Below are 12706 nucleotides of genomic sequence, written 5' to 3'. Positions count from 1 at the left end.
TGTGTTCAGTATAATTATAGGTTCTATTACTGAAATGGATCAGGATCTTAAATGGTGTTAAAGAGGACTTAATAAAAACGGGTTTATATGTGTGGAGCTGATTCATATAAACAGAAAGTGATGTAAATTGTCCATATGTGATGAATAATGTACAAAGCATATGTCCAGCAGCAGCATCATGAATGAGGATAAAAGAATATTTCTGCTCATAAATGCTAATCACACATAACTCATTAACATGTGGAGGAGCAACAGGTCTGAGCCGCTGCCAACATGTCTTAAACCACCACCCAGGTCACGCTACTGCACTTTTAAATTCAGCTTGGTTATCACATGTGACGACAACATATGCAAGAGCACATGTAGATGAGGCCCTAACTTCTGGACCACTTAATGATTCGCTTTCTTTTAAAGTCACACACTGTACACTTTGGAATTCATATGATGTAAAGGCAGATGTTCAGAGGAGAACATAGGCCTGACCTTGAGAAAACCACATGTGTCACAGGGGATTTACTGTGTTTGTGCAGCTTCAGGATCAGCTCAGACAAGGCTCCACTTCATATAAATATCAAACAGCGGCTAATGTGAAAGACAGAAAACCTGACTTCTAAGCCAGTAGAGTCACTCAGTCAGCTCCACGCCCTGTTTTCAAACCTCCAAACACTCAGCGACTTCCTGTACAAACAAACAGCAGATGGGCAATGTGTCACCACTTCCTGCCACTATGCAAAAGTGAAGCCAAAATATCATGAATACAAAGGTGGCCATCTTGCTTTTGTGATGCATTTTGCAACCAGATTTTATGCGGTAGAGACCAGAGGAGGCACCATGGTATCAAAGCTGTCAGTCATCTGAAATACACTCCTTTTTAAATCACCAAATAATTTACACTCTTCTTTTACTGTCAGCATCCAGTAGGAACAACCCCTCATTTCCCTCAGTGATCTGATTGGCTGGTGTTTGGGCTGCTAACAGGTTTTGAGCTGACCCTCTGAAAATCTGCTCCAGGACAGATTAGCTTCGCAGCGTAAGTTACCGCGGTGATCTAGCCTGACTAATGGTCAACCAACCAGAAAACCTGAGCTGAGCGCACAGTTAGCTGGATAAGCCTGAGTGTGTGGTACAGGTCCCTGGGAGAAAAAGAAGAAAGGTATTTGTGTCAGACATTCAAGCTTAATGAGCTGGATTAACCAAAAACTCAAATTCAAGTGTGTGTAATAGATTTATTATTTGAACACAGAAGAGAGACGTGATCTGAGATCTGCAGGTAGAGACAGGAAGAGAAGAAGAAAGCTAATGAGATGGAGGAAAGAACGGGCGGGTTTCTGCATCGCTACTGCCCATCAGCCAATCAGAGAGCGGTGACAGAGAGACAAAGAGATGGATGGGGGTGGGGTGGGGGTGGGATGTTGGGTCTTTTTATAGATGAGAAGAAAAAGTTTGTGTTGAGCTCAGACCGAGGAGGAGGAGGAGCAGCACCAACAGGAGGACGCACAGAAAAAAAGATGAAACTGTGACCCAGAGGAGGAACGAGCAGCAGAAACAGAAACACGAGGAGCAGGATAGACAGACTAACGTGAGCTTCTGGGCTGAGTAAATAAAACGAGACCAGAACCCAGAACCAGAAGGCACGGAAATGTTACTGTGACAGTTAAACTGAAGGAGAAGCTGAGGATGTCGGCCCTCCTAAACTGTAAGTGTGAATCTTTGCAATGTGTGTGAACTCATCTGCTGTGACTGGTTCTTTATTTAAACACAAGTCCTGACCAGTTATTACACGGTGTCAGTATTACTGATCTAGAATGGGCCCGTTTCAGTGTTTTAACATTATAAACATTACAGCATAGTACTGGACTATTATCACAGATACAGTAACATGCAAAGGATGGAGATGTGGAAGGTTCTGTGTCTGATTTACAAAATCATAATCTGAACCATTACTGCACCTGTCAGCTGAATGTGTATAAAATATCATAAAATGAAAATACTCAAGTACAAGTACCTCAAGATTCTACTTGAGTACAGTACCTCAGTAAATGTACTAAATTACTTTGAACCACTGCAAATCTGTATTGTATGTTTAGATTTTACTGCAGGAACACAACAAAGACAAAAACCTTTTACCACAAAGAAAAAGAAACCACATAAAATCAGTCATACATAGGAATTAAGGTGTTAACGAAAGCAAGACAAAAGAATAATTTGATTTATTTTAATTACAAAAATACTGTAATTAAAATGTTAAATTAGACCTGGAAACATTTGCCTGTTTAATGATAAACTGTGTTGTATTCAAGCTATTTCTGTCATTTCCTAAAATTCACATTAAAATGTTCCATATTTTACTGACTGAGTTTGAAGTGGTAAGTCCGGTCTGCTGTGTTGGTGTGGGTCTGTTTCTAAAGTCACTTCAAGTGGCTTGATACACAGCATTGCACATGTGGGACCAGACGCTTGTTTAATTGAAACCCAAGTGTTTTATTGTTAATTGAGTTTAATGGATCACGACTCCATTTCCATAAACATGAAACCACTGCTCACCATTTTTAATAAATTCTTCACTTTGCATGAGCTGCTGTTGTGTTTCACATTCAGTTGGACATGCACTTGGTAGGAAGTGAATACTGTGACCATTGCTGAGTCCCGGTGTGTTCAGCTTGTTGCTTGTGTTTGATCAGGAAGCTTCAGGTTAAAACTGGCTCAGTTCAACTGATCCATGGATGTGTGTGCAGGTTTCACGAGTCAGACTCCTGTATGAGAGAACTTTCAGATTAAGATGAAATATTCCTGCCAGGTCTTTCCACCACTGACGTTGGCCCCTGACACCCACTGAGCAACAGTTTACCCTCCCAGAACTCCTAGTATCTTACAGAGACTGTCTGCCCCGACCATCCTAAATTATATGAATCAAAAATCAACTCAAGAGCTATTCATCAGAACCTAATTAAAATGAAGACTAGTCCTCTTACAGAACAAAATAACAGGACAACAAAATGTGGACTATTAAATGTCGAATCTCTCTCGTCCAAATCTCTGTTAGTGAATGATTTGACAAGATCAAAAATTTTTATTGTCAATTCACTACATGTGCAGGACACACAGAAAATCAAAATACTGTTTCTCTCTCAGCTAGTATTAAATGCCCATACCTTTTAGGAAACTAAATTAATTTGGATAAAACTAAACGGTAACTAAATCAGTGACAGTGGTGCAAATAATGACCAGAAGATTGTCAGGTGGTCAGCATCACCAGGAGTGTTGGTGATGAGATGCATAATAGTTATGAGATGCACATGGACAGTAGTGCAAATGACCAACAGCAGCAGCTATGATGGTAAAAGACAGTCAGCAGCAGATTGACATATAACAAAAAGTTATATATAAGTAAACATCACATTGACTTATTGTGTCTGACTGAAACCTGGTCACAGCAGGAAGAACATGTCAGTCTAAATGACTCCGTTATATTTATATATGAACCCAGATGAATCAGGCCAGTGGGTCAAACCTCAGGCATGTCTTAAACACATGGATGTCCTGTGATTTCTTACCTCTAAACTCTGACAAAACTTTCCTTTTTGATAAGGCATATAGATAGGTTGATATATTACTGTTGTTCTATCATTAATTATTATTGGTGTTGGTGACAACATAGTCGCCTCACTGTGGTTATTAGCAGTGTAGTCTTCGTTAGTTAGATAATCATGGTAAAGTGTCAGGGGTTGGACAGCCGAGTGGACCCGACTCTCAGAGGTGACCACCACTACAAACCAGCTGGACCAGCCACTGCTTAACCTGAACAAACACAAAGCAGACACTGTGTGTCAAGCCACATATCTGCTCTTTGCTGGCTGAGGACAGGGTTCAGGATGCTTCATGTTAAAGGCAGGTTAGGTCTGGAAAGTGTGTTTCCTATTGAGGGGCTCTGAAGGTTTATGACGGCCTGGCCCGACACCCCCCTCTCTGGGGCCAAATCATGGGTAAACATAATTTAAACCATATACCAAGTTTCCATAGCAATGCTCTGCCAGTCTTGGGCACATTTGTGTATTATTGACTGACTGGAATAGTACTGGATCGCTGTATAGTGTTATGTAAATGGTGTGTATAGTAGACGCATATAATACTTAATATTTTAGAGTGTAGTGCTTAGTGTTGTATGTACTGTGTATACAGATATATGTATTATATGTGTATGTATTATATATGTATGTACTGTACACAGTCACAGGAACAAGCAACAGCACTGTGTGAAACCGCTGCCAGTGTATGACAAATGTGGCTGGTGAAGAGCACATACTTAATGTCTGTAATGCTTCCTGGGCACAGAGAAGCAGTGACTAAGCTGTAGAACAACAACCATCCTGTGAATATCACGTGTAACAAGGAAAGAGAGCATCCTTCTGCCAACAACACGCGAGTCCAACCACAGTAAACCAAAACTCCACCTCACAAAACTTCCACATTTCAGCTTCAGTTCCTGCCAAATTGTGTCCGTGTAATGCACCAACCCCTTCAGACTCTGTCCTTTCCTTCCGAGTGGCATGCTCTGGTTAACTCGTACAAACCACAGAGGTAAACGTCTTCAGGTCAGTTGCTATGGTTTCTGGACTCAGGGAGACTTAACATGACTGCCTCCTCTTTTCTCTGGGTGTCCTGAAAACATGAGGTCTGTTATTTTAGAGATGACGGGAGTGAAGCTCCTCCACAGGACGTGACTCATGACAGTCCTGTTCATTGAGCAGTCACTCGTCATCACCTCACACATACACACACACACACACACACAGCTGTAGAGTCTCAGAAGCTGATGCTGCTGAACTCCATTGTGGGAATCTATTTGTTAGAGCCGCTGTTTATTCTCTCCATCACACCTGTGCCATAAACCCATACTGAAATGTCAGCACACCTGTCACACAGGTGTGTTGCCACGACAACTGTTGCATGTGAACACGCATTTGTTCATACACCGCTGATTTTAAATGTAAACCCAGCGTTTTCATATCAGATCATTTAATCACAAACATTTGTGAAGCTTTTCAGGAAACACTGACAGTATGTTACGTCTCACTGACGTGGGGTCTGCGAGTGCATCCATACATGTAAGTCTGCACAGACCACGTGTGTGAAGAAGTACATTAACTTCATATCTTGAAAAACGTGAAATAAACATAGTTTTGTTTACATTTTTTTTGCTCAATTTATATTTGTAATTTCTGTATTTGTGTAATATATTAGAACATGCTGAGGAGGATCAGACCTGGAACAACACACAAAGCAGAAAAAGCCAAATCTGATCCATTTCACACAAAACTCTAAAAATGGATGGGACAGAATTACTGACACCTTTTCAGATTCAGCAGAAATGGTTGTATTTCCAGCCTGTGAGTGAATCTCACCTGTAGCGATCAACAGGTGCTGGCAACATGGAAATCACACTGGCAACCAGTTAAAATGGAGAAAAGTCAACTCAAGCTTTGTGTGGTGTGGACCACACTGAGCACGGAGAAAAGAAATAAGAGCAGAGAATTGGCTGAGGATTTGAGAACCACATAGTGGAACAGCCTGGACAGTCTCAAGGCTCCAAGTCCATCTCCAGAGATCTGGCTGTTCCTGTGTCCACTGTGCCGACATTGCCAGGATATTTAAAGCCCATAGCACTGTAGCTAATCTCCCTGGACGTGGGCGAAGGAGCAGAACAGATGACAGATTGTAAGGAATGATTGTTGGAATGGAGGATAAAGAACCTTGATCATCTTCCAGACAAATCCAAGCTGACCTGCAGACACGTAGTTCAACAGTGTCAGCTCACACTATCCGTCACCATCTGAGTGACAAGGGACACTATGGTAGGAGACCCAGGGGACCCACGGCTGACACAGAGACATAAACCCAAGCTGGAGTTTGCCAACACTGACCCGAGGAAGCCACAGCCCTTCTGGGAGAATGTCCTGTGGACAAATGAGACTAAGACAGAGCCTTTTGGTTGAGCACATCATTCGTCATCATCTGTTTTCAGAAAACACAACCAGACTCCTCCTAAATGTTTGTTTGAGTGAGTCTGCCTGATATTTAGCATTACACTTGTAATTTTTCCTAACCTTAACCAGTGACTGGGAAGGACTTTCTGACCTGAGGTTTTCACAGCCTCTCATCCATCTGCTGTTATGTGACAGCAGCTCTGACCCTGCGCTGTTTGTTAGAGAAGCGTCCTGCTGTGGCGGGTTGGGTCAAGTCGTTGCATCGATCTGTTAACAGGGAAACCCTCCCATGTTTCTCTGCAGCCACACTGTGACTGTTAACAATCACTTAGTTTTGCTTTGCACTGCCTCATATAACCTCGATTTTTCCCTGCCTTGGCCGAAAAACGTCCAGAATAACCAGACATGGATGCAGTTGATTTGTGATTTATAAAAACAAATGCTTGTCTTCTACATATGGTTTTTGTTTGTCATTTTGCCTTTAGTTTTCAAAGTGGCAACAAAAATGCTTTGTACTTTTGTATATAGTTCACACAGATCCACTTGATGGAAGAATTTTCTCTGGTATTAAGGCTGAATATGACTCTAGGCCCTTTACATGCATGTTGCCTTCAGAGTGTTTAAGTGTGCCAGACTGTTTTACTGTTGTGTAATGTTGAGGGCCACATCCAGTGTCCCCAGCCCAGAAGTCTAGTCTGTTTTGACCTACAGCCCTGCCCTTCAGTAAACAGCACGGCTGAATTCACTTGTGTAGACAACACTGCTTCTTTCAGGTCTAAAAAGCCTAGGACACCTTCTCCGTCTCTTCCTGACGCCAGTGTGAAGCAGAACACAGCAAAGCCTTCTGCTCAGCTTAAGGCTGACGTGCAAAGTTTGCTCTGATCATATGGCTAAAAATAAACTCCAGACGCCTCTTCAGTATTGTTAGTCACACCACACACTTTGTCACTTTTCACTAAGTCTTTAAAATGTACACATTTCAGACTGTTAGAAACAAAGTTACCCTCCCTCTCTGAGTCCTCTGACATAGCCCACCCTGCCCTCTGGCAGTGCTGAAGTCTGTCAGATATCAGCACTGGAATGAAACCCTCCTCCCGTTCACTGGGAACTCTTCATTCATTCTCTCTGTCACCGCCACTTTCAACTATTCTCATCATCTGCTCGAGCACCTGAGTATTTCAAATTGGCTCCACTTCTCACACAGCCATCACTTGACTCATCCATTTTAAATAACCTCTGCCTAATATCTAAACTTCTCTTCTTGGCCACGGTCTTGGCGAAACAGCTGTTGAGCTTCACCAGCTGATCACATGACTGGTGACAGGCTCTTTAGCAGGTCTCAGTCAGATTTTAGGGCACCTATATTATTTTCTATTATATGTTACACCAAAATCAAATCTTTCAGAAGCACAGCTCTTTTTTTTTGTTTTTTGTGGATGGCTCCCAAATCTATTTTCTCATTTGAGTCCACAACAATTTCAGGCAAAATACACTCCTGTCTTCCAGACATTTGTATTTCACAAACAACACGTTTCAGTCACAAAGAACTTCACCTTCATTAAATCCTGGTTAGACTGCTGTGACTGGCCATATTCCTGTCTCAGTCACAGGACGACAACAAATCTGACCCGTCGCCTTAATGATCTGGACAGTTAATGGAGTGAACTGTTAATGTAGGTTATTAAATGGGGCTGTGCTTGTATTTGACAGTAGTTTGTGTATATCGATGTGTGTTTGTAGTGGTGTTCATCCTCGCCTCTGGGTGCCATGGTAACTATGAAACAGTTGGAGAGCAGCATCACAGGATGAGAGCAGCTCTGATCTGTTTCAAGAGGAGACACTTCACTAAACAATAACACTGACCTTTAATATAAACTGCTCCACTTCCCTATATAACCACCAAAATAAAACACCAATGAGCACAGTGTGAACCGCAACATTAGACAACATTTGTTATTACACCCCTACAACCATCCTGACATATTTAACAGTATTACAAGTCATGCACGAGAGTAACATGCACGTGCTTCAGGTCATCTACGAACTTTGGGATCCAGCCATCATCCTCCATCACTACACAGCACAAACACTGAGTGACAAGGAACGACTTCTGTCTTCATCTTGTCAGGTTTGCCTGGCGGCACCTTCCTCTTTTCCTTTCCTCACACTAGTCAGCTCCCTTGCACTGATTGCACTATTAGACACACCTGCTTCGCTTCACTGATTCTCACCAGCTGCGCCTTGTTAGTTTCCCTTATTTATACACTGCTCACCGTTCGCTCCCCTGCCAGTTCTTTCTTTGTCTTCAGGCCCTGTATGTGTTTCCATTCTGTTTTATCACGCCAAGTTTGCCCGTATTGTTATTTTTATGTGTTACTCTAGTTTCTGTCCTGCCCCACCATCTCTGCTTTCCTCCTCTCCTCTGGACTTTTGGATTTACTCAGCTCTTCCAGCCACCGCCTCGCAGGTCGATGCACAGTCTCCTCTAAGCTGTTGTTTCCATGCTCCTATGTCCTCAGCCATCATCACCTCCACCTCAACCAGCCCAGGAGTGATTCCTACGTCCGCAGCGCGGCTCATCATCACCCCTCCACTCAGTGACTGTGCTTCTGCTCCCACTGAGCGACACCCGGTCATCTCCCACAACAACCCTCCTCTCTCTCTCTTTCTCTCTCTCTCTCTCTCTATATATATATCATTGTACAGCACTTGGTAATAAACCTCACTGTTGGTCCGTTCTTTTCTCGCTCACTCATTTTGTGTGCGAGCAACCCTAACACATCTGCTGCCATTTCTATCTACTTTAATATACTATGCGTAGCATTTTTATTTACTTGTGATCTATTAGCTGTGACCAATTTGTTACAAACATTCAGAACCTACTGATTTTATGCAACACTATATTTGTGTATATTCAGACATTCATACAAAAAAGTTCAAAGGTTTTCAATTGATCCGACAAGTTGTTTGGACATTGGACAGAAATTAACAGGACCCAAGCAATTTAACACACCCCACAAATATATAGTGTTCTTCCTAAAACCGCTCGTCACTGTAGCTTCATCCAAGAGGAGTCCACTGGGGACTGGGTTCAGGAGGGGACTGATGGTTTCCTGTTTATTATTTGCAGCCACACAGAACCAGGAAATTGAATCATGGAGAGGGAACAGAAAAATCTGATGAACACAAAAGTGGCCTGCTGTCAAACTACTCGGACTGACACATGCAGAGTCCTGAGCCACCACCTGGGACAGGTGACAGCAAGGTGAGATCAGTACCAATATTAGAAACACTGAATCTATAAACTATGGTAAACCCCCTGACAGTAAACGGTGTTCTGTGTCCAGATGTTGAGTGTAGCCTATCAAGTGTGTTCAGGGCCGCCATCATGGACAATGTGTCACCTGGCAACCGTACAAGTGAGACACACCTGAAGGACTACAACTACCTGGCCTTGGTCCTCGGTGTCCCCCTAATCCTGATCATCATCCTGGGAAATGTTTTGGTGTGTCTGAGCGTGCTCACTGAGCGCTCCCTGAAAACCGCTACCAACTACTTCATCATCAGCCTGGCGGTGGCTGACCTACTGCTGGCCGTGCTGGTGCTACCGCTATACGTTTACTCAGAGGTTAGTGAGGACACGGTGTTTATGATGACCAGTACAAGTTTATAAATGTGTGCTAAATCTACACTGAGGGCAATGTGTGTGAAGACTGAAACAGTCGTTTTAGAAAGGACAGGACCTTTAGACAATCTGAGCCTTCTGGTTGTTGTGCTCCAAGGGAAGTGAGGATGGGGTGTTTATGAAGACCAGGACATATTAACGTCTTCATGGTGAGATGCATGGACTGTGAGGACAATTGATTTCACATGTATGTTTGCCTTGTGTGTAGTTTCTAGGAGGTATCTGGATGCTTAGCACCTACATCTGTGATGCGCTAATGACGATGGATGTGATGCTGTGCACTGCCTCCATCCTCAACCTGTGTGCCATCAGTGTAGACAGGTGAGTCAACCTGTGCTACAGGTATGTCTTTTTGGAGATGTAATGACTTCACTTTGAGTCACTGCAGGTGAATAAATCTCAGATTAATTATTATTCAAACTGTGAGAGTATCAAGGCTCACTCATCAGCGGGGTGAACTCTATCATACAACAAATAACTGGCAGCACACTAAGATTTTCAAAGTACACAACTTCAATTTGACCTGAATGCATCAGACTCAATATTACTTTACAGAGAATCACAATTATTTGTCTCCTTCTTACATAAAAAGCTATTATAGAGGATTTAATTAATCATATTCAGCTAAATCATTAAATGTGTTTATAACCCTCTTTCAGCAGCATGAATCATCTGAGGTCTATTAAATCTCTGGACACTGAGCTCTTCAGGAGGCATAAACAAGGTGTCTGTATTTAAAAATCACAACAGAAATGTGATAATACTAACACCTTGTTAGTGAGATAGCAGGTGATTATATCTGGATTTTTGTAGACAGCAGCTGCTAATGGAGTCAACCGACAGCTTCCAGAGTGTTGAGGATATGTAATGAAACCACAGTGAGTTACACATAAGTGATGCCACAGATTTATTTTTACCTCAGGTGCCAGAATGTGTAATTAAAGCCTTCACACTGTGCAGATGCTGATGCACATCACCATAAATATGTTGATGAGCTGATTTTTGAGAGTATCACAAAATCAGAGCTGATAATATGGGGCGGCTGTGGCTCAGGAGGTAATCCTCCTAACCGGAGGATTAGCAGTTCAATTCCCAGCTTGTCCAGTCAACATGTCGACGTGTCATTGAGCAAGACACTGAACCCCCAGTTGCTCCCGGTGATAACACCGGTGTGTGAATGTTTGGGAGTGCGAATGGGTGAATGGCCAAATAGTGTAAATGCGCTTTGAGTGAGCTGTAAAGCATAGAAAGGCACTGTACAAGTATAAGACCATTTACCATCCACGCAGGACATGTAACGTCCAGAGTGAGTGGCTCCTACTAAATACCCAGTCTCTGTCTGACTGGTTGCTGTAAAGAGGTCTTTTCTCTGGAAACAGCTCTAGAGAGAAAACAGACCACAAAATCAAAGCTAGAAGCTAAACAAGGCCAAAAACTTTTAAAATCTGTAATCTGTAAACACCGCTTTGGTCTCCAAAGCACGCAGTCATCGGCTGGCTGATGAACTTCAGAGCGAGATACAGGGCCACCATTTGGACTGAGGACCAGTCACTGGACCACTTTTCTCTCATCATGGAGAGGCTCTTTTAGGACACTGGCCGATTCTTGTGACTGAACCTCAACTGACAAGCTTAGTTTTCACTATGAGATTCATCTTGGAAAACAAACTGACAGTTGGTGAACGCAGAGCATTTCCATAATGACATGACCTCTTCAATGTCTGTTGAAAGTTGGGTATAAAATGAAGCGTCATTTATTTAAAAAACTGCTCTATTTGTCTTGTTGGAGAGTTTGGGACAAATTTGATTTTTCTAGGATAACAGTGTTTTTCCTAGTTTGAAAAGACCTGTGATGGGCAGGGAGAGATGTCCTCACCCAAACAGGTGTATGAAGAGTCCAAGTAGTCTACAGTACCCCCCACCCAACAGCAGCCTCCCTTGATCTTTAAACAGTGTGTTGTGCTTATTTTCTTCCAGGTACATAGCAGTGGTGGTGCCTCTGAAGTACAACAGGAACCAGTTCAGTGTGCGTCAGCTGGCTCTCATCACTGCTACCTGGGTTCTGTCTCTGGGCGTGGCCAGTCCGGTTATCTTCGGTCTGAACCAGGTGCCAGGTCGTGATCCAAGCGTGTGCAAACTGGAGGATGACCGGTTTGTGGTGTACTCGTCGGTCTGCTCCTTCTTTGTGCCATGTCCTGTCATGCTCTTCTTGTATTACTGGATGTTTAGAGGCCTGCGGCAGTGGAGCAGTCGCAGTCGATCTCAGGTGGCTCAAGTCGGTCGGCATTCTCTCTCGCTACGTCTCAGCTCAGCTCTACAGCAAGCTAAAGCCACAACAACTGGGAGTCGACAGAAGGTGATATACGCCACTCCGGCCAGTGTCAGCCCCGCCTCCCCCTCCACTGTCTCCATGGCAACAGCCTCAGCAACCCCTGTGACAGACGAGCAGCAGGACGGGGCGGGGGCAGAGAGCGACCCGATGACAACACAGATGGACAGTGTGTCGGACCAAGAGGCCATAGGGAGGACAGAGGGGGCCAGCAGAGAGAACGGCCTGATGAAGAACAGCACCACTGCAAAGAGAGCACGACGACAATTTAAGAGCAGCAGGGTCAGCGGGAGGGAGCGCAAAGCCATGAGGGTCCTGCCCGTTGTTGTCGGTGAGTACCAGAACCTACCTGAACCAGGCCAGTACCGTATTTGAGACTAAAACAGATTAGAGCCAGGAACTCAAAATCATGAAGGTCCTGCCCTTCATCAGTGAGCACAACAGTTGGAATAGGAACCTGAACCCTGTCAGAACCATGACTAGAGGTAGTGTTGTCCTTAGCAGGACCTGAACCACATGGTCAGTGCCTTAAAATGGACATCCACAGATTTATCATCAGCCTCTTGTAACAGTGATGGACTCACTGTACTTTTTTTTGAAGGATTCAAACTGAGGTACAGATTGTCAGTCATCCAAGTCATAGTATGCTGAAAAACATTTTAAAAAATCTTCCGACTCTCACCTATGGTCATGAACTTTGGGTCATGAC

The 12706-nt window shown here is 43.5% G+C and overlaps 1 protein-coding gene across 2 annotated transcripts in view; it reads left to right on the top strand.

Annotated features, from left to right (window-relative positions):
- The first annotated feature begins 1475 nt into the window (after positions 1-1475).
- Positions 1476-12706, top strand: part of drd4-rs (dopamine receptor D4 related sequence) — a 15139-nt gene continuing 3908 nt past the window's right edge. The window contains exons 1-5 of one of the 2 annotated variants that reach the window (XM_020613544.1): positions 1476-1696; positions 9115-9249; positions 9332-9612; positions 9878-9990; positions 11646-12328. In XM_020613544.1, the coding sequence (XP_020469200.1) occupies positions 9373-9612; positions 9878-9990; positions 11646-12328 (1036 nt within the window). In that variant the 5' untranslated portion in view covers positions 1476-1696; positions 9115-9249; positions 9332-9372. Of the gene's footprint in view, positions 1697-8277; positions 8452-9114; positions 9250-9331; positions 9613-9877; positions 9991-11645; positions 12329-12706 lie in introns of those variants that run through there. The other variant, XM_020613545.1, reaches the window with a different exon arrangement.

The sequence above is a fragment of the Monopterus albus genome, unplaced genomic scaffold (genome assembly GCF_001952655.1).
Source record: "Monopterus albus unplaced genomic scaffold, M_albus_1.0 scaffold134.1, whole genome shotgun sequence".
Lineage (NCBI taxonomy): Eukaryota > Metazoa > Chordata > Actinopteri > Synbranchiformes > Synbranchidae > Monopterus > Monopterus albus.
The sequence above is the reverse complement of the archived record's forward strand: the minus strand, read 5'-3'. Positions and strand labels throughout refer to the sequence as shown.